Raw genomic sequence first — 23,624 nt, forward strand, 5'->3', positions numbered from 1 at the left:
CCTCACTTTTCTTCCTCAAGGAAGACAAAATACATGGCCACTGTAGACAGGTGACGTTTATAGTGAGGTGGCCACTGTTAAACTGGTTTGACCGTACCTCTCATTTTGTATACTTAGCCAATACTTTTCCTCGATGTATACCATGATGGCCTTCAAAACAGAGGCAGGTACATCCTGTATCGCTTTTCTCATGAGAACATGAACATGTGCATGTAGACAAGGATTCAACAAGGGTTTGCACCCCCACCCACCCCCCCCCCTAAAGCAGGGCTCCCACTTAGCCGAGTTGGAGCCTCGAGTTGTGGCGAGCTGGCGCGATCTTATGGCAAGCAGTTTTATCATTAAAACATATTTCTTGATATCAAGAATTCAATTCTTGATATCACGAAATCGAATTCCTGATATCACGAAATCGAATTCCTGATATCACGAAATCGAATTCTTGATATCAAGAATTACCATTGCTTTACAACATAAAATTATTTCTTGATAACAAGAATTTATTTATTGATATCAATTAATAATAAAACGGCTTGCCATAAGATAACGCCAGCTTGCCACAACTCGAGGTTCCAACTCGGCTAAGTGGGAGCCCTGCTTTAAACAAAAGCTCTGCGTATCCCTCTTTTTCACTGACACTCTTCACACCTTTCATCAAGACCTTAACAACAAACAAGGTAAACGCTCTCGGTGGTCTCGCCTGCTTTACGCAATTCGATATGATGACAAATTGAGGTTTGGACATTATTTATATGCAGGGTGGCCAATTAACAAGCCCCAATATATGAAATCTTCTGTATATCATCAGCATTTTGAAGTGAATATCGACTAAGAATCATCAAAAGAATTGTTTACTATTATTTGTACCAAGATTGATAACTTTCATGAAATATGAACAAAAATTGACTTGAGTCATCTGATTTGAGAAACTTGATAACCCTTGGGTACAAGTTTCTTGGAATTTGAACAAACACTTTTGAAATTATGCAAAAAATTCAAAATCTTAATGTTGATGCCACAACAAAGTCTAAGTTTGCAGACCTGAAATGACACTTGACCTTGACTTTGTCATCTAAAAGACTAACTACGTGATTTTTGATACTTGATAACACTTATGTTCCAGTTTCATGGAATAGAAATGTATACTTTTGAAATTATGCTAAATATTCTAAATCTTGATGTTGATGCTGCAACAAATTCTAAGTTTGCAGACGGCGCATATGTCTCGCTTTTTGCTACGCAGGCGAGACAAAAACCATGCTACTCCTCTTATCTTGCCATGCTCGCTCTCCTCAGGATTTCCTGGCTGTACAAGGGTCCCCCTACCCCCATACAAAAAAAAACATGCACGTCCCTTTGTTTCACTTACCTGCACATCTTTCACCACGGTAGCCACCTAAACAGAGACAAGTAAATCCTGCGTCCGTCTCCTTGCAATTGCCTCCATTAAAACAAGGGTTTGAGCGGCAGGCTTGTGACAGAAATAATACAGGGGAAAACATGGATAAGAAAAGTGAATAACCCAAGGTCAAATACATACATGTACAAACCAAAACGAATACGCCTTAACCATCAAATCCCCTTAATCACTAGCCTTGTAAATTCTTGTTTCATCTTAAAGACATATAGTATCTTTAAGAAGATTTTTTAATATTTTGTTCAAGCTAGATTATATTATATCTGACATCTAAATTAAAATTAGCTTTGTCGCTTTCCATTATACATGTACTTCATAATAAAGTATGGCTCAGTGGTAGAGCAGTGGTCTCGTAAGCGTCCGGGGTTCGGGGTTCGTAGCGTATAAGTGTCAAACGGCCCCTTCAATAAACTATTCAACGTAAGTTCGAAACAATGTTTAATGCAGTTTTCTTATAGACTACCTAATCAACAGTTACTTGATAATTAAAATTACACGTTTCTTATATTATTATGTCACACGTCCATTTAAAAGTTTAAGTTTAAGTTGACATGCCTCTCTTATTCATCAGAAATTGTGTTGAAAATACATGTTTAAAAGTTGAAGATAAAAAACAATTTGAACGGAAGAAGCTTTTGAAAATGGCATGGCACGAAAAAACGAAACCGGAAGGCAAAAGGTTCAAATCTTTGGTGATATCGAAAATATTTATTATTTATCCAGGAGCCTCTTCAGCATTGATGCTATTCTTTATTGGAGCACTTCAATTATCCTACAGTTGTCGATTGCGAAAGATTACCCATTTACAACTGGGTGGAGAGGGACAAGTATGCCTTGCCAAAGCACATTTTAGTTCCAGGCTGGGATTCGAACCCTCTACCGTTGGACTGAGAGTTAATTGAATTAACCTCTATTATTATCACGACACCCTATATTAGTGAATATAAAATTGAAAATATATTGAATGAATGATATTTTCTGTAATAATATGCCTGGTCACGTTAGTAGGGCAATCCACATGTTCTGATCGGTGTCATAATAAAAATGTTTTTTTTTTAGTGCCATATAAATATGAATTGACACAAATGTATTTTTTCGGCTCCAGCGTTATTTTTCGGTTACATGTCGTTCTTTCTGAAGGTTTGTAATTCCGATAGTTTGTTTATTCCGGATGTTTATAATTCCGATAGTTCATATATCCGAAAAAAGAAATAGGATTCGTAATTCCGGAAATGAGGTACAACAGTGTTAAGTTTATCGGAAATATGAACCTTCCGAATACCGAGGCTTTTTAATTTTCAGAAATACACACATTTTCAGAATAATGAACCCTTTTTCAACTGCAAATGTTCGAAATCATGAACCCTCTCTCAACCATGGGATTACGAACCCCTGATATGGGGAATTTCGTTTTTCGGATGTACGAAACGTTGCAGTTATGAACCTTCGGAAAAACGAGGCCTCCCCTCCCCCCCCCCTTTTTTTTTTGTGCCGCCTCATTTCGGAGATTTTGCATGAAAATACTACCTGGTTCTGTGCAATAATAACGCCGTACACCATCAGGAATCCGGAGGTTTGCTGGGAGGCCGGATATTAACCACTTTTGACCGGGTTGCATGAGTTTCGGGATGAACTGTACAGTCTCACCGCTCTCCAGAGTGGTTAAGGGACATATTATGGTCACATGAGGACATACTTCACCTACGTCATGTAATGATACAATGAAAGTGAGTTAAATAATGAATACATCGATAAATACATATAGATAAATACATCCTTAAATGATTTTTTAAGTATAGAAGTATAATTATGTTAATGGAAAATATTTAAATAAATGAATAAACAAATAGGTAGACAAATGTACATTTGAATAAAATCCTCTTGATAAACAACCAATACATTCAAATATACAGAAGGAGCAACATCTAAAATTGGTTTCCACCATTGTTCCCAAATGTTCATTTACCATCGTAGGATAAGTTCCAAATGTTACATATTTGAACGTTAGGATTGCCGCTCTTGGAAAATGAAACATGAAAATAATTAACTTAATGAAACGTAAGCGATACGGTACACAAACATTAAATTTGGCACGTTAAAACATCCCTATACTATTGCCTAATGAGATTCCTACACGTTAAGGCCCGAGACTGATGATCATTTGTCCACATAGACGCAGGGCTCCCACTTAGCCGAGTTGGAGCCACGAGTTGTAGCGAGCTGGTGCGATCTTATTGCAAGCAGTTTTATCATTAAAACATACTTCTTGATATCACGAAATCGAATTCTTGATATCAAGAATTACCATTGCTTTACAACGTAAAATTATTTCTTGATATCAAGAAATATGTTTTAATGATAAAAAGGCTTGCCATAAGATCGAGCCAGCTCGCCACAACTCGAGGCTCCAACTCGGCTAAGTGGGAGCCCTGCTTTAGACTTTATTCTACGCTCAGCCTTCAATAATCCATAAATTAACAAGTCATACCTTGTCTCAGGTATTCACATTGAAACTGAATAAAATCATTATACTTTCGAAACTATTCATGTATTTTCCAATAGTTATCTGCATCACTTCAATCCGAAACTTCCTTTTTCAGCAAAATTACTGAGCTTGAAAACATCTTCAGCAACTTACATTCCAAACTCCTTACAATATTCACAGAACTAGTAAGGCCAAATAAAAAAAAAAACATGTTTAGCGTCCTGTTATTTCGAAAAATAGGAAGGAGGAGGCCCTTCTTTTTCTTTAAAAAAAATAGGAGGCGTCCCCCAAAAAGGAAGCGGGCGGGGACGCTAAACATGTATATTTTTTTACATGGCCTAAGTAGTCTTAGGCTGCACTCATTATATAGCACTAGTACACTTACAAACAATATAATGAAATCCTCTTACTGGATTCTCATTTACACATACATGTATACAGAGTTCATATTCTATCTAATTACCAAAAAATAGTTTACTAAATGTATTTATTTCATGGTTACATACAAAATACTGTGACAGTAAAAGAGAAGGGGTAAATAATACAGAAAGAGGGAGAGAGAGAGAGAGAGAGAAAGTGCAGGTTGCTCCTACGAAGCGGTACGTACTAGGATAAACGTCATTATTTATGCTTAGGTCACATTTGCTCTACGGCTAGCATACGGCGGCCATACGCCCCCAAATTTGGGAGATACTTGCGGTGGCCGCAGAGAATATGAGGTGGCCTCAGGGTCACCTTGGATTGTTTCCCTCTCTTTACAGGCCGTACAGGTCGCCGTGGGATTATAACGCGGAGGTATACTGTTTTCATTTCTAGGTTTGCTGTAGCGATTAGACACGCCGTACCCATGCCGTAGAACGGTTCCATGGCGACCGTACGTCGGACGTAAGGTAACTGAGCGTTTTATATACTCCAGGGTTGAAGCAGTAGCATCAGTCTGGCCACACGGTCGGCGTTGGGTGCCCCTTGGGCCGCCTTGCGGACACCTTGCGGCTACCTTACGTCTGCCTTAGTTTTTGTCAAAAAGCTACGGCCGCCGCAAGGACGCCCTGAGGCGTCCATGAGTCATCACTTCAAAGGTCGTACAGCAGTCGCAGACTTTCTGTCTCCACAAATTCAAAATACGCCGTGCGGCTACCCTAACATGTGTGACCGCTACCATATGTGCCCGTGGGAATGATGTGGCGGTCTTATAATTGCTATTGACCTTAGATATTTTAGACCGCACGGCCGCCGTGGCAAATGTGACCTAGTTATTCACTTGTTATTCAACATTTTTTTTGGCCATTTCTAAAAACATTTAAAAGTGCCCATGATTGTTTTGAAAAAGAAAAGAATTTTAAAAATCCATTAAAATATATTCTGAAACTATAGATCTAGACCTACTTATATTGAGCATTTATTTTAGTATCTTTAAACGGCCGACATTTAAAATGTGCACCGATATCCAAAATTAAATGAGATATTCACGTCAAATCGGCCATACTTGCCACGCGCGGGTACGTAATAAAATACGTCTCAATCGCTTCCTAATGCCTAAGTCACATATACACCGGCCCCGTGCGATTTTCTTTACCCGGTGGTGAGCCGTGGATTTTAAAGACCGTACGGGACCCTTCTGATTTTGTGTGGTCAGATATTCTGCGGCGCCCGGAAAGTGCCCGGTGAAAATTGGTTGAGTGAGTAAGGGTGCCGGTGTGACCGCGCCGTTTGTCCTACCAGTTTTGTTTGTCTGTCAGACATAATATGCGGGTTTTCTGCTCGCACGGATCGTCCGTGACTCGCACGGATCGTCCGAGGGACGATCTGTGCGGTTTGCTATCCGCACATTTTGTCCCCCTATTGTTTTACGTGTATATTTGATAAAAGGAAGCAACTCGGCAAATCAATGTATTAAGACTCATTGTAAATCATGTGGTTGACATTTTTTCTAGAAATGACATAATAATAACTCTACAATTTTTTTTAATCAAATGGGCCAGTCCTTTTGAAAGTAGAAGTGAACATTTTCTTTAAAACCTTTATTTTATGAAGGCATACTCGTGATATCGGACCCACAACTGTTGTAATCGATTATACTTTTAAACGTGGCTTCGTACTTCAACCAACTCATACCTCATACTCGTGATACAGGCCCCGCCCCAAGTATTTGGGGGCGTTTCCAGGTTTAATGAAGGAGTTAAATGAGAAATAAAAGTGATTAAAAATTGGGTTGAAAGTGAGTGGGGGAGGATAGAGTATTTAAGATAAGGTAGAGCGTATAATTGGCAGATGCTCAGGGGGTAGGGGCATTTAATTACGGTCAGATGAGCATATTTTAATACCTTATTGACACTGGCAGATCACTAATTGGCGTATGGACGGAGCCCCCTGAAGCGCAGGGGTTTTAGGCATTAAAATTAAGGTCAGATTAGCATCCAGGGGCCAGCCTTAGGTACCAAGGTGGGGTCCAGGGTCCAGGGGACAGAGCCCCCGGAAGCTCAGGGGTATGGTCATTTAATTACGGTCACATGAGCATACTTTCTTTTCTATTTATTTCTATTTAATTATCTTCAATATACTTTTTCAAAAGTGTGGGGGGGGGGGGGGGGCTTGAGCCCCCAAGCCCGCCGTTCCGCGGGACCTGACATGTAGGCCTCTAAATAGTAAATAAGCACATTTCTTGCCTGACTGTAAATTTTGATATTTTTCATTCTCCAACAAACGCTTAAAAGTATAATTTACTAAAAAGTGAGGAAAAATCCCGGAAAATAGGCCATTTCAGCAACATCTGTAAATCACTGGTATCAAATTAGAACAACAAAATTCACTTTAAAAGTTTATTTTGGTGGGGGGGGGGGGGTAGCAACTGGCTGAATACTTACACCTATGGTGTCGAGGGGCTCTTTCTTTATTTTTTTGATCGGTAATAAATAAGGTTTGTTTATTCAGGTGTCACTCAGGCGCGGATATACAGGGGCGACGGACCCGCCCCCCCCCCTTCTTTGAAAAAAAAAGAAAGGATAGGAAAGGAAAAAGTAAAGAAAGAAGGGCTAAAAACACGAGTTAGAAGTGGACCCATCAGGGCGCTCACTTATCCGTATCAGGGGGAAAATTACACGGGGGCTCTGGGTGAATTAACCCCCGAAATGCCAAAAAGAGCCCCCAAAAAGTCATAAAAGTAGCCCCCCGAAATTTTGTAAGTATTTTTTTTCCCTAATCCGTATATAGGACAAGGCCCTGGGGCAGCTAGCCATACTCCGATATTTGGGTCGTTTTCCGATCAGAACTAGCCCTAACTATCATTCTAGGATTTTGTTTCAGAACCCGAGACAAAGTTACCCAATCCCTTTAAGTTTCAAAAAGTAGACTTCATTGACCTGTACATAAGATTAGGAACCGGGGGGTTTGGGGGGGCACCGCCCCCCCAAAATAAAAAATATATATATATTGGGGGGCTCAGATATCATTGAGCCCCCACTCCCCAATTTGTTGGTGGGGCTTAGATATTTAGGGGGCTAAGATACCATTGAGCCGCCAATATTTTAAGTGGGGCTCAGATATCATTGAGCCGCCCCCGATACTTATTGCGGGGCTCGGTTATCATGAGCCCCCCCCCCCTACCCAATACTTTGTTCGTGCTGATGAGTTGAGGGAAGTGTATGCCGGAGATATTGAGTTTGTAGCATTAACTCGGCGGCTAACAAGCCTCCAAGACGTGTATGACGAATAAAATACATTAAAACAATCTGTGAGTTTTTCAACAACAGTCCAATCTATAAGAGATCATTCCCAGAGGTGCACATCCTTCTTCTCATTTACCTTACCATCCCGGTTACAACGTCAACTTGCGAGAGAACATTCTCTGTCTTGAAAGGGATCAAAACTTATCTGATAAGTACAATGACCCAAAGAAAGCTCAACCAAAGCTCAATATTACTCATATATAAATCTCGTACAGATAAACTGGACTTGAAAAATATTGCCCAAAACTTTAGGAACACAAGAAGACAAAACTTCTTTGGCACATTTGTCTGAGGCTGCATGTGCATCTCAAAAGAAGAAAAGTCTGACATTTTTCGCCGCGATGACATAGACGGGGAACAAAGAATTCATTTCCAGGTGCAAATTAAAGACAAAGGAGGATCTCAGAATTATATTTTTTGGGTGGTGCCACATTTTAGTTTTTAAATATGTCCGATAATAGGCATGTGTGACAATAAATTTTTTGTTTTTCACGTTTCTGGGGTATTATTTTTTCCAAAGGTGTTAAATGTGTGTTATTTTAATACCTAGTACTTTGTCTTACTAAATAAAAATAAACTGAATATCTTACAATTCAACGATTTCTTCAAGTAGGCCTACTTTTATTAATTTCTTCAACTGCTTAAAATTAAGGCTACAAATGCTATGTTACTGTAGAGCTGTAGTGTGAACAGGCTACTTTGTAATTCACATTTATAGATTGGTGCACATCATTATGCTTGATCATCCTCTCCTATCTGTTTGTTGTCATTCCTCTGTTAGTCATCCTTTATTTGCTTCCTATGATATTTATTTCCTTTTATTATATAAATGAACATGTAAATACCTATATATGCAAAATAAACCCTGGAGGTTTAAAGTTGTAAAGCCCAGGGCAGTTCAACACACGCGATCATGAAATAAGGGTGTCTTCGTCGAAGTGTCTCAGTAAGTTTAGAACCACGCCCTGTGCCTACCCGCTCAGGCCACTCTACATTCAGGGGCATCGCTAAAGGGGGGGGGGGGGGGGGGTGTGGGTTGAAGTCGGTGGGATTTTTTATGTCGTTCGGCCAGCAATTTTTTCCCCTTCTAACTGTGACTTTTTATCGGACAAAGAAACATTTTTTGAAAATTCAGACAATGATTTAATTAGAGTCGGTACAATGAATTGTCTTCTTTTCATAATAATTTAATGAAACGTCTAAGCTTCCGCGCTTCCCGTGGGATGGGGAAACTGAATTCAGACAAGGATTAAGAGTCAAGAACGGTACAACAAATCGTCTTCTTTTCATAATAATTTAATGAAACGTCTAAGCTACCTTTCACCCATCCTCTCCCCCACCTAGGGAGGGCTTTGCGCGCTCTTTAAATGATTCGCTCGCTCAATCCCACCACACGATGTTGGTGGGATAAATCGCAACTGATCTCTGCTTTTTTTCACCCTTTTCTTTTCTTCTTCTTCTTCCTCTTTTGTGTTCCATTTTAGCTCTCCTCTTTCCCTTTTCCTTTTTTTCTTTTTTTTTTTTTGGTGGGGAGGGGGGCAGAGGCCTTTCGCCCCCGATCTCCTTCTTTTCCCCATTTTCCTTTCTTCGATCTTCCTTTTCTTCCTTTCCCTTGCTCTCCACTTTCCTTCTCTCTCTCTCTCTCTTTCTTCATTTTTTGTTGGCGGTTGGGGGTCAAGGCCCTCTCGTCGACCCCCCCCCCCCGATTTTTTTGGGGGTATTTATTTGAACCCCGTAAGTGATGTTTTCCTGGCATCTATTAACACAATGGAGACCATAAAAAGCAGTGCATGATAACGTCTTTTTAAATCAAGTAACAGTTAAATACACAGTTATATCCAGAGTTATCATGTGTTTGGTTAAGTTACCAGATGAGTTGAATATCTTCTCACAATATTTGCACTTGAAAGGGTTTCTCTCCAGCGTGCGTTCTTTTTTTTTTCTTTTCTTTTTTTTTGGGCCACCCAAGGGGGGGGGGGGGGGGTTTAAACCCCCTAAACCCCCCCCCCCCCCGTAGATCCGCGCCTGTTTAATCTTGTGGTTATCTTGTGGTTTCCAAACCCAAGATAACCACAAAATACTTGTAAGATTTTCTTTTTTTTACCGTCTGAATTGGCTTTCACCGTGTGAATGCGGCTAATAACAATAAACACAATTACAATAATGATGAGGATTATTATTATCATCATCATAATTATTATTATTATTAATATTATAATTGTTATCATTATTATTATTACTATTATTATCATCATTACGACTTATTAAGTAAGCAAATATCATTCCCCAAAACCTGGGGGGGGGGGGTGATTGTACATGCCATCCCCCTCATCCCCCCCCCCCCGTTGTCTACGCCCCTGGGTGTACCCCATGACTCCTGGGGCCCGGCCGGGGTCCTCAAGGCGTCCATTTGGCTTTACGCCACCCTGACACTAACTACTTCAGTTCCACATACCAACTTGACTGAAATAATCCGTTTAATCATGTCCCTTTTTAGGAAATTATGGGTCAAAATCGACATCCATATTGAAAATCTTGCTGCGCATGACGTCATCTAAATCTCATTTATTCTAGTCTACGCCTAAGGCAAAATGATTATGAAGGAAAAACTGTGCACGAGCTACGAGTTCGTAATGACAGCACAGTTTTTCCTTCATAATCATTTTGCCTTCGGCGTAGACTAGAAGATGAATATATTTTGTAAAAGACGAATATATTTTGGAAAAGCGAATATAATGAAACACGAACAAATCGGATGTAGAATAAACGACGAATATTGTAAAAGATAAACAAATTAAACAAACGTGGATTTGAAATGGAAATATTTACAAGACAAAAAAATAAATATGTAATGAAGAAGAGGAATATAATTTCAAGACGAAAATATTGAAAAGATGAAAATATTGGATAGATGAACATATTAAAAAGATGGATAAATTAAAAAGACAAATATAGTGATAAGATAAATAAATAAAATAAAAAACTAAATATATAGTGATAGGATGAACATATACAATGATGAAAATATTAAAAAGACGAACATATTGAAAAGATGAATATATTAGAATGAAAGATGAATATATATACAAGAGATGAATATATTCCATTTTGGCTTGCCATACAAGTGGCGTAATGAGCAAAAACGTTGGGGGTTGGGGGGGGGGGGGCTAAAGTATTTACAATCAGGAGGAGCAAAGCGAGCGAAGCAAGTGGAGCGTTAATTGGCGTGGGGTACGGGAGTAAAGCCCCTGCGGGAGTCAATGACAATGGGCAGAGCCCCATGAAGCTCGGAGTTTTAATAGGCATTTAATTAAGGTCAGATGAGCATCAGGGTTTTAGGCATTTAATAACGGTCAGATGAGCATATTTTGATTCCTTATTTGTGACACTGGCAGGTCACTAATTATTGAAGTGAGGTCTAGGGAGGCGGCGCCCCCAGAAGCTCAGGGGTTTTAGGCATAAAATAACGATCAGACTGATGAGCATCTAGAGGCCCGCCTTGGGGCCCTTGATGGAGTCCAGGGGGCAGATCCCCGGAAGCTCAGGGATTGTTGGCATTTAATTACGGTCAGATGAGCAACCAGGGGTCAGAGCCCCCATGAGCTCAGGGAAAAATAATGCCATTTTAGCAACATGTGTAAATCCCTTGTATCAAATTGTATTGGTTTGAATTGTATTTGGGCCCGGGGGGTTACTGACCCCCCCCCCCTCCCCCCATCAGTACGCCAGTGAAAGGGGCGGAGGTGACGGAAGTGACTACCTCCATCGAGCTATATGATAAGTCGTATTATATAGCTTAATGCTACCCCCTCACAGGTTTTGTTGTATTACAAAATTACATTCTTTAGCAAACTATAGTATTAAAACAAGCAATACACTTTTTTCACACTTCACTTTTACTTTGCCGGTATCTAGTGTGCAGTCCGAAGGGTTGTAAATATTTATTAGGTAAATTTTAGTAAGTAGACAGAATATTCATTTTTGTAGCACTGATCTATTTCTATAACCTTTAATCGTGGAAATAAGCTTACGCGATATCAACGGAATACATATTTTCTACAATATCTACTTGTACATTGTGAAGGATATTATATGTATATATATATATATATATATATATATATATATATATATATATATTATATTATATTTATTAGTCTCAACGCTGCACTCTTGGGCCCTCCAGAGCCTTAAAGTGTGTTGCAGTCTTTGGTCAGTATTTCCTATACATTTGTTGGTGTCCAAGGGAATAGATCCTCGGAAGGTGGGGCATCTCGCAAAAGACATGAGGAAATAAGTGCACGACATCCTCATCGCGAGCGTGCAGTTTGTGACATGCTGTCATGTGAAAAGCCAGGGCAGGACACAGAAAAAAACATTCCATGGGTGCGATGTGACGTGTGTGGACGTTGGCTCCATATACTGTTTTGCTCATAAAAGTATCCGCAAAAATGTGTGAAGGGACCTATCAGTAAACTTCAATTTTAGGCCACAGTCCTTGTCGAACCTTTTCTGGATTCCCCCTCCCCCCAAAGAAAAAATATGTTTAAATTGTTACATGTGTCCACAATATATATTGAAGTGTCAACCTAATACGAAAGGGGTGTCTTGAAAATGATTATTGACCTCCTCAATGTATATTTATATGGAAGACTTTTGAAGACAACAGTCCAACTATAGTGTAGGGCATCAATGAAAGCATCTTCAAATCTGTCCTGACTAAAATATGCAAACTTGCTTGCTGGCAATAGTGTATACATGTTTTATAAATATTAAACTGTCTAGTCCGGGTAATAATAGCACGTAATGTTTTTATTATTTGACACGTATTTAACATTATCCTATCGATAAGGCCAAAAAAAAATCATTTGGTTGTCCTCGATTGCTTTTTTGGAGTAGGGGCGGGCGGGCGGATTTTTTTTTATAATTATTTTTTTATTTCATTTATTTTTATTCCCCCCTATTCTTTTTGATTTTATTTTTGTATAAATATTTTTCCATAAAAAATATTTAAAAAATCATTGGGATGTCAAGCATTTAAACAATCGAAGTCAATAAAACACTTTAATATGGTAAAAGACTAGTTTAATGTACAATGAATATCAAGACCAACGCAGAAAGTATTTTTGGCTTTGAAATACAGCACCCTTTAAATCCCCACTGTACTACTTATAGCTACTTGCGCCCTCTATATAGCAAACAATGCCTAATCGGTGACCATTGTTCCCCTATGATCCTCTTTATCTTATGTTAACTGAGAGCTGATTTGATGAGATAACCACCTGTCCAGTGACCTGGCAGGGTGGTCTAAACCCTCCTGTAAACTAGTACATATGGGCTTTAAAATGAGTTAAAGAATGCTCAGAACCTGATTTTAATGAACGGCATTTTGACATAGAAAAATAAAAATGGCAAGTTTAATAAATACAGAATTGCGTACTGAAAAGACCAAACTGGCAACGGGACGGATTTTGATCCTTGCAAAATGCATTAAATGTTATGTTTGGCGTTCAAGATTGCTCCCCCCCCCCCCCCCAAAAAAAAAAAAAAAAAAAAATTGAATTTAAAATTTAAAAAACAACAACAACGAGCGGTCCGAAAATGAGGAGCAGGCGGTCGAGGACAACCAAATGATTGTTTTTGATTGGCCTAAGCGTAACGATATGCTTTAGTATCATATAGAAAATATAACAAATGACAAGTATGGTTTTCCTGAAAATTGCTTTTCAATATATATTCATCGTTATGAAAAAATGATGTATAATATACAACAATGGGCAAATAATTGTTTCCAGACCAATGATTTAAGTGAGAAGAACTGACATTTAATATTGAAGCTGTTGCCGTTTGTATATACATGAACTTGACATAATAAGTAGCCTTGAAAGTGTCGCAATATATCATGTGTTAATGAGCTTGAAGTTTAATGGTGTAGGTTTGATTGAGACTATGTAGCCATTACACTGTTTCATTAATGAGATATATCTCCAATCAAATCAAACTGAATGATGTTATCGAACAACTTAACAATATCAATCTTCTATTTTTCTAAATAAACCTGGGTAACCTGAAAATTGCATTATAATGTAAATTCATCGTTAGTAAAAATGGAATACAATATACAACAATGGGCAAATAATTTTTTCCAGACCAATGATAATAAGTGAGAAGAAATTACATTTTATATTAAAACTGTTGCCGTTTGTATATACATGAACTTATAATAAAAAGTAGCCTCGAAAGTGTCACAATATATCATGTGTGAGTGAGCTTGAAGTTATTTTTTGTCTTCATACTTTATCCCTCCACAGGGATTTAATAGATTTTCGTTTGCAACAAATGAACAAACATATATTCAAGATAATTCATATTTATAACATGAATAAAATTGACTACTCAAGATACAAATATTTGTTGAACTGTCGAGTTAACAGAAGACATACATATTTTCAATAATGGATATTTGATATTCATGAACAACAAAAATTGAAGAAACAATATAAAGAGACATATTATCCTTTGATTATTGGGCTATATACAACTACTTTGTTGTGACCACTGCTAATGATATTCTAAACAAATAAAAAAAAATAAAAAAAATCTGAAAAAAAAACCTTTTATATAACAAATTCCTGAATTGAAACCATTTTCTTGTGAACTTATTATTTCTACAGTTCGAATCTGCATTATACTTTTCATTTTTGAAATAATTTATAATCGAAACTGTAATGTTATCAAAGTCGGGCAATATTTTCTTTACTTTGCACGTATACACCATCTGTCGCACCACAATCTGTATACAATTCAATTCATAATTATAGGATTTCCCGGCGAAATTCGCGAGTTTGTCATTCGAATTCATTTACTTTACATTTAGGTTAGCGCAGGTCGGCTTTGCAATGCCAATTATCATTCAATTTTCCCGTTTTGGTATTCAATTTAGAATTTTGGTCGAAGGGTTTCATAGATCCGTCATTTAATTTAGAAACTGCTCAACTAGCATTCAAATTAATCGTAACTTGTCGAGGCATGGTTTTTATCATTCAAATTAACACCTGTCATTCGTATTCGAATTATGTTTAATCAAGTTATGAACGTTAGGGGGAAGAAATACAACCCACGTTTACAGTTTTAAAAAATGCAATTAAATGCATGATTTGCCATTAGGGTCTTTTCTGTTATTCCATTTATTAATTTTGAGGACAATGCATATGGGTGTAGTCAGACATTAGGTAAAGAAGGGGCGAAATCAAGGTATATGGCATTTCTGCACGGACATGTTCATATACCCCGGAAAAGTGGGGACACAAAAATACCTACCCCAGTCACAATATTGTACCATTCCTCCATAATAAAAATTGTGATAAATTTATGATGAAACACAAGACAAACAACTTCCATACATGAAAATTTACAAAAATATTGAGACCATCAAGTCTGTAGATATAAGTGGGTTTTTTTTTCTTCTTAACAATCAAACTTAAAGGATGATGAATATCAGATAAATCTAAAAGTATATAAAGTGTATAAATGCAAGAAAATAAAATATGGTGAAATACACATGGAAAAAACATTCTTGAAAGAAAAAGAATGAACTATAAAAAGTGTGTAATAAACGAGAAATGTATATTGACCATCAATTTAGTGCACAAAGTGCTCATTTGAATGCTACAAATGAATTCGAATGCTAAAAGTACACCTTCGCGATGTCAGAAATCGTGTTGCGCCAAATCGAATGACCAAATAGCGAAAGAAGGACATTATTCATTAATTTGAATGAAACATACATAGATTCTAACGAAAACTTCATAGATTTGAAAACTATAGAAAAAGGAATATAAACCCAAGATATATCTGACAGCACTAAAACCGTCGAATTTGAACGCAAGAAAAATTAATTTAAATGACAAACTCGCGAATTTGGCCGGAAAATCCTATATTTAAACCTCTTAAACCAAATAATTTATCTTGTAGTGAAAATATTATTCTATTTCCGGTTCCAGCATAATTATATCCAGTGTTCCAACCTATCCCAAATATGTTTAATATGCGTACAATCACATAGCGGAACTGTTTCGCTTGAAGTTCAATGGTGTAGGTTTGTTTGAGACTATATAGCCTTTACACTGTTTCATTAATGAGATATATCTCCAATCAAATCAAACTGAATGATGTTATCGAACAACTTAACAAGATCAATCTTCTATTTTCCTTTAAAAAACCTGGGAAACCTGATAATTGCATTACAATGTAAATTCCATTTTAAGTGAAAATATACAAAGTTGGCAAATAATTGTTTCCAGACCAATGATTTAAGTGAGAAAAAGTTACATGTTATATTAAAACTGTTGCTGTTTGTATATACATGAACTTGAAATAATAAGTATCCTTGATATTGTCGCAATATTATGTGTGAGTGACCTTGATGTTTAAAGGTGTAGGACTAGGTTTGTTTGAGACTATGTAGCCTTTACACTGTTTCATTAATGAGATAAGTATCTCCAATCAAATCAAACTGAATGATGTTATCGAACAAATTAACAATATCAATCTGGCTTAAAGTGACTCGGTAACATTGATGAAGGTTGATGAAAAAACTGCGTAATTTTTGTATCAAATGTTACTTATTATATTCTTTCTACTGTACTAACTCTCTAACATGCAAACAAAACAAGAAAAATCCACTGTGCGACAACCTCTAAAAGCAAATTCTCCCAACCATTTTTGAATTTTTCCAACCGTTTTTCCATGAAAATAAGACATATAACAGGCTTTTAAAAATCTTTCAACACTTTAAATGTCTGGAATGGTATATAGAGCAAATGCATTGCTTTGTGACAATTTTCATTCACCTAAAATGTATTAAATTGTAATAATACAGTTGGGAGATTTAAGAAATCGATCAGATCATTTTTCCCAATTTGTATCATTAATAATGGTCTGTTTTTTAAACTTTCAGATTATTTTTAATTGTACATCTATCATTGAAGTCACTACCTTTGTACCGTTTTCTCTCATCTGAACAATGTTACCAAGGCGGTGGAACTAAGTTTGCTGGTGTAGGTTTGTTTGAGACTATAGCTTTAACACTGATTCATTAATGAGATATATCTCGGATCAAATCAGACTGAGTGATGTTATCGAACAACTTACCAGTATTGAATGTTCATTTCCGTAAATAAACATGGGAAACCTCGGTCTTTAGAAACACAAAAGTAGATTACTAAATTTGGTGCCTGGCATAATGGCGGTTGCACTAAGTTTAATGGTGTAGGTTTGTTTGAGACTATATAGCCTTTACACTGTTTCAATAATGAGATTATTATCTTTAAAAAAATGAGGGGGGACGTGTCCACCCCGTCCCCAATGTCAATCGCCGTCCCTGACTACGGTTAACAGTAATTGCTCGTTCCCTCTATTTTTAAAGACTAATATAAATTAACTATTCTTCGGGGCCTATAATCAGGAGTATAGCTTTCACCATAGACCCCTCCATATTTCACTCTTCTTCTTTGTTCAGTCTTTTAATGTGCTTTCGAACAAATGAGGTACCCACTTTCTGTTTTTGTCTATGTTAATATAATCCACATTTAATTTGACCACTGACTTTGTACAAAATCATGGCAAAATATGTAATACATGTGAAATATGAAACAATAAACTGAAACTGAAACTGAAATTGTTGGCAACTTTAAACAGCATTTTACAGCAATTAGATACTGTACTGTTAACAAATCAATTATTTATACTCCTTGTAAATTTGATTGTTTTTTAATATTTTGTTTTCGTTACGCAAGAACTGGCTATAATTAGGACCATTTTTTGAATACTTTCAGATGTAAGCTATGATGTGTCACATCTTCAAATAAATTGGGACAAATCAATATCACATAAATTACTTGAAAAATTCAAAAACTTGGTAAGTGTAGGAATCTGGCATTCTTTTAAATGTAAGGTGCGTAGACTAACCCCCCCCCCCCCATCCGCCCCCGTCAACAAATTTGGCCGTATTTTACAATGTTATATTGCGATCTCAATCGCCTACCTGCTGCACGCTAAAGATGGCGTGATCCATGAATTCGCATGCACAGCCTCGCCAACTGTGGCTTAGCAGTAAGTAGGAGGAAAATCGGGTTTGTGATCTTACCTGATACTCTGACTGTTTGAACACCAATCACTACCACAGCGATGGCTGCAACTAGCTTTAGTATAGCCCCCATGCTCGAGGGCGTCCTTCCTCCATCACAGGCAATTCCACAGATCCTACATGAACAGAAAATGGTATAATCTATGACTGATCTATGTAATTTACAAGGTGCCTGGGGTGAAGAGAGACTGGCATGTATGATTATAATCCTTATAAAGCTATTATCCTACTGCGAAAGTAATGACAAGTTCTAGAGATGTGTTAAAATATTAAGAAATCTCCATCTTGTAGTCGCAACAAGTCAAGGACTTTTACCGACAGGGAACGAAACTACGCGGTTAATGGCGCCTACTTGGTGGCGCACCCTTCAAACTCAAGGAATGATTTTATCACAGTAATGCTTTGTATGAGTACAAATGTTCTTTCCATATTGTATTTTTTTTTCCACGATACTTCTCTGATACATTTAAACTAGCCTATGTATTGACTAGGCATACATATAATTCAAACGAAACACAGGAATACTAAATCAGAGGTTTCAATAACCACATCTAAACTTTGTTATAAACGTATAGAATTCGAGAAATCAACCGCTTAACAGATTGACCTATAACTTGCCCATTAAATCTGTTTTTTCTTCATGACCCATGTAAATTTAATTCGTTTTAGACACTACCTTGTAGATAGCTAAGACAAAGATAAAGAAAAAGGTCATGTCAGAAACAATGTAAATGTCCTCCTCTTCAGCCACTACTTTGTAAATCGCATAGACATTTATAAATTAAAATTATAATTACACTACACATTATTCTACCACGTCTATTAAAGGTACTATGTTCCATTTGCAGGCCAAAAATATGAAAAGGTTAAATTCCAACGGCATTTAAAATATAATACTAATTTAGAACTTCCCTCCAACTGAAAGGGCTTGAAAATGCCTTTAAGTGGGAGAATAACGACCATAACGAAAATCACTGTTCATAAAAATTCACAAAAACATTTCCTTCTTTAATACCCTCATCATCGATAACATTGTTCATTTACTACAGGATGATGGCATTCATTTTGCACAAGACAATTTGTTTCCCTTAGGTCATGTTCACGTATGATCTAAAATCTGGCACAAATGGATGTTGACGTGGTCTATCGATTACAATGTTGGTACGTAAAGCGTTTATGGATTAATGTGATCAATGTACTATATAAAAGCATTTTACTGCTACTTTGTGAAAAGTATAACATCTTATTAACACAGCTCATAATTTGTTGCAATAACCATATGATTTTTGGTTTCGATTTTTCAGGAACGCAAAGTATTTTTATAGATTGGCCACGCTGGACACATTTGCACATTATTTGATGTGTGCTTGCCCAACATAGCAACATGCGCCTTATAAATCTATATTTATACATCCGTTTGAGCAGAATTGACGTCTACAGATGAAGGCGATAACTTACAGTGAAAAGGGTGAATATAGAAGGAAAGACAAGGAGCGGGAGGGACAGACAGAGAGACAGAGAGAAAGAGACAGAGAGAGATAGAAAGGGAAAGGGAGGGGGAGAGAAATATAGCGAAATTGGAAAGGGAGGGAGGGAGAGGGAGAGAAAGAAAGGGATAAAGGTGAAGAGGGAAGAATAGAGAGATAGAGAGAGTGGAAAAGAAAGGTAGAGAGGGAAGAGGAGGGAGTGGAGGGAGAGGTAGAGACAGAAAGAGAGAGTGGGAGTGGAGAGAAAGGAAGAGGTAGAGGTACGGAGAGCGGGAGAAAGAAAGAGAGAACGAGGGAGGGGGGAATAGAGAGTATGAAAGAGATAGAGAGAGAGGGGGGGACAGAGGGGAGGGTGGGAGAGGAGGGAGGGGAGGGGAGAGAGAGAGAGAGAGAGAGAAATGGATCGGGGAAAATAGGAAAAATCATGATTTCTAAAGTATTACTGGTATTCACCCGTACCCACAGGGGCTAAAGCATTCAAGTAATTTCTCCCTACGGGTACCCATTTAATTCACCTAGGTGGAGGCTGGCAAATGTAGAAACATTTTCTACTAAAGAACATCAGTGCCGCAGTAGGACCCGAACCAAAAACGTTGGATTTACAGTCGAGTGACGTATCCACTTGACCACGACACCGCTAACCTCTAACACCAATCGATTACTACAGAGTCCTTTTGATGTGTTATCATTCACGAAACTGTCTATCAAATTTCGGGACAAAAAAATAATAAATATGTCCTCCCCCCCCCCCCCCCTTCGAAAAAATCCTGCGTACGCGCCTGGGTGGCATGTACATGACTGTAAGTGATCTGCGACGTTATTTGTTAAACATCAACTTCTGATCCAACTACTAATTTAGTAATTTAAAATTAATTTTAGAACATTAACACATGGGGGTAAACAAAAGATAGCAGGTTCCAGATGGTACGTATATATATATATATATATATATATATATATACATAAATGTCATAATGTGGAGGCAACCTGTAGAACGGTCCTGTACGTAACGAGATAAAACCATGCGCCGTGTAAAAGGGAGTTTATAAATAGAAGCCCTCATTATAAGTACATGTATGTTATGATAAGCCTGAATGATTATTGCTTCCAAATTGTGCCGTTATTATCCCGTTATTATTCAGTTGGCCCATTATCCAATTAGAAAATGAAATGGATGAATTATATATCAACGGAAACTAATGAGCCATAGACGACAATAACATCAATTGTATGGGATTTTACTACCTGTCAGAGGAGTAACAGTTCTCTGAAAATGCGAAATCTAAAGTAATGCAAATCGAAGGCTGCCGACCTAAAAACTAGTTATCGACTTGTTGACATCATGCTATGGAGTACGCATATTCACAGTGCATTACTTAGACGTACGGCTCATGTTTCAGCTATATATACAGTGCGTCCCCCCGGCCCCCCAATGACGTGAAATGAAACGTGGCTAAAGAGTACTTTTAAAACGAATATAAGAACATAAGAAGTGTACCCCCTCCCCACACACACCCTCACTACTTCGGCAAATAACGTCAACAATAATTCATAAGGATGTTTGTTTATATTCTTATTTTCATTTGTAGTCAAGGCCTTTTTAGAATATGTGTATTAAACAAAAATTAGGAGGTTACCTGTTGCAGAAAACAATCATCTTCACGATGAGGAAATTGGTTGTCCAAGGGTGAGTCTGCTGAAAGAAAAAGCAAACGTTGAAACGTTGAAAAAATGAATTATACGTAAACCTACTCATAACAATATGAAATTAAACAGCGTCTTTCGTCTCTCTTTCTTTCTCTCTCCCTCTCTTTCTCTTTCTCTTTCTCTCTTTCCTTAAATGGGAATAGTACCTTTAAAACTAAAAGTATCCAACACTAAATCCCAATCTTTAAAAAGGGGGATAAGCACACTTGGTAATTATCGTCCTATACCATTTTTATCATGCTTCTCAAAAATCAAGGAGAGATTAGGCTATGATAGAACATACAAATTTGTATCTAAACACATTATGACATGATAATCAATTTGGATTTTGAACCCATTTTTCTACTGACCATGCTTTAATATCTGTTCATGATACTCATTGTTAATGCCTTGAATTCAAAACAATTTATATTTGGTGTCTTTATAGACCTGAGTAAGGCGTTTGATACCGTTGATTTTTCTATTCTGTTTAAGAAATTAATTAATTATGATGTTAGAGGTTTGCGTTGAATTGTATTAAGAGTTATTTTCACAAAGGTACCAATTATAATGGATACAGTTCTACCAAATTACTGATTAAATGTGGAATTCCACAAGGGTCAAATTTAGGGCCCATTTTTTCCTTTTATATATAAATGACATATGCAACTCTTCTCATTCCTTAAAATGTGTACAGTTTGCTGATGACACTTCTTTGTTCTTAAGCCATAATAATTTATACTCACTGATAGACCAGTTTAATGAACACGAATGTATCTCTGTGGTTAAAGGCAAATCAACTATCGCTTAATTTAGACAAAACCAAATGTATACTTTTAAGAACAGCTCAGTGTAACAAATGAGAAATAACAAATCAAATTCCACCATTATATATTGATCAAACAATTATTGAAAAAGTCTCAAATATTCAATTTTCAGGTATTCTCATAGATGAAAAACTGTCACGGAAATCCCATATTGCCATGATCTCTGCAAAGATTAGTAGCACTACATGGTTATTGAAAAGCGGAAGTATTATTTACCAGATAATGTATTGTTTATGATTTATAATTCACTCATTCTTTCATATTTGTCATATGGTAACATCGTGTGGGAAAATACAAGTCCTTCTAAGTTGAAACCGGGTTGAAACCCTTATTTTTACTTCAGAAGCGTCGTCTACGATATTGTACAAACTCTAATTCTTCGGCCAATTTTAAACATTCATTTAGGCAATTAAATGCCCTCAATATTTATAGCCTAGATAAATATCAAAATGCTGTGTTTGTATTCAAATGTATCAAAGGTAATGCACCGTCATCTCTTGCCACTGTGTTCCAAACCAGGCGCGTACGCAGGGGGGGGGGGGGGGGGGTATGGGGGTTGAACCCCCCCTTTAGTATTTTTACGTGTGTAAACCCCCCTAAAAAAATATTTAAAAAACCCCTCCCCCCCCCTTTGGATTTTTTAAAATAATTATTAAAAAAATTATAAAAAAATATGACCTATAATGACCTCCCCCCCCCCCCACGAAGAAAAATGTCAAATTTTCAAATTTCGAGACCAAAAAAAAAAAAGTGTCCTCTTACCCCCCCCCCCCCCCCGCTTATTCAGCGGCTGGCTGAGTCGTTGCGAAATTTTCGGCCCGATTTCAAAATGCTACCCCCCCCCCCCCTTGAAAAAATCCTGCGTACGCCACTGTTCCAAACTAACTCTAAAATTCATGAATATAATACTCGAAATAGTCTAAAGTTACACATCTGGAATATTGATGAACAGTACATGCAACAATCGGTAGGATATACAGGGCCTACAGTATGGAATTCTCTTCCATCTTCTGTCACACAATATGTTTACTTGAACTCATTCAAGCAAAATCTTAAAATATATCTATTATCCCTTTAATTTGTTTTTATTTCAATACCTATTTTTAAATAAAATATAATTTTGTAAATTACCACAAGAGAGAGAGAGAGAGAGAGAAAGTGAAGTGGAGGGGAGTGGTGAGGAGGGAGGGGCAGATGAATCCATGCGCAATACTCTGTTATTATGTTATGTTATGTGTTATATCTGTGTAACTATTTTATTTATTTGGACGCCTGAATCAACAAGCTAAAAAAAAGCTTTCTCCAGGTGCCCCTTTTTTCCTTTTTCATTTTCAGTTTGTTTAAATTAACTTCACATACATGCAATGCTCATGATTTGTATATTTTTAACTGTCTGTACTATATCACATGTATTATTTGTTCGTTTTTTTAGTGGAAATAAACTCTTTTTAATTGAATCGAAATTAAAATTAATTTTCTCTCTCAGTCTCTCTCTCTCTCTCTCTTCCCTTTCCCCTCTTCCTTAATCTCCTCGCCCCATGTCTTCAATTGTCCGTTCCTTACTCTTGTTCTCCCAACATCTCGTTATACCTTCTTTCAAGTGCAATGATATTTTTCGCTCTCTCTGTCTGTCTCTCTCTATCTCTCTCTTTCTCTCTCTCTGTCTCTGTCTCTCTCTGTCTCTCTCTCTCTTCCAATCTATCTACTTTCTTCTTCTTTTTTTCGCTGTATCATATTGTTACGTATTTTGTTTCTATTAATAATGTTCGTCTTATTAAAAACCAAGTGCAGTGAGTGCATGTCATTATTATGCAAGCTTAATTTATTGTTTTAAAGAAGGGGTTTACCTA

At 37.2% G+C, this 23,624-nt stretch overlaps 1 protein-coding gene across 1 annotated transcript in view; it reads right to left on the reverse strand.

Moving 5' to 3' along the window:
* LOC115924250 (EGF-like repeat and discoidin I-like domain-containing protein 3) overlaps positions 1-23,624 on the reverse strand; it is a 39,399-nt gene that overhangs the window by 13,662 nt on the left and 2,113 nt on the right. The window contains exons 2-5 of the mRNA XM_030986299.1: positions 20,899-20,954; positions 17,775-17,890; positions 2,945-3,118; positions 1,370-1,471 (exon numbers count right to left, since the gene is read on the reverse strand). Coding sequence (XP_030842159.1) covers positions 1,370-1,471; positions 2,945-3,118; positions 17,775-17,890; positions 20,899-20,954 — 448 coding nt within the window. The remainder of the gene's footprint in view (positions 1-1,369; positions 1,472-2,944; positions 3,119-17,774; positions 17,891-20,898; positions 20,955-23,624) is intronic.

This window comes from Strongylocentrotus purpuratus, unplaced genomic scaffold, assembly GCF_000002235.5.
Source record: "Strongylocentrotus purpuratus isolate Spur 01 unplaced genomic scaffold, Spur_5.0 spur5_scaffold_15, whole genome shotgun sequence".
NCBI classification, from domain to species: domain Eukaryota; kingdom Metazoa; phylum Echinodermata; class Echinoidea; order Camarodonta; family Strongylocentrotidae; genus Strongylocentrotus; species Strongylocentrotus purpuratus.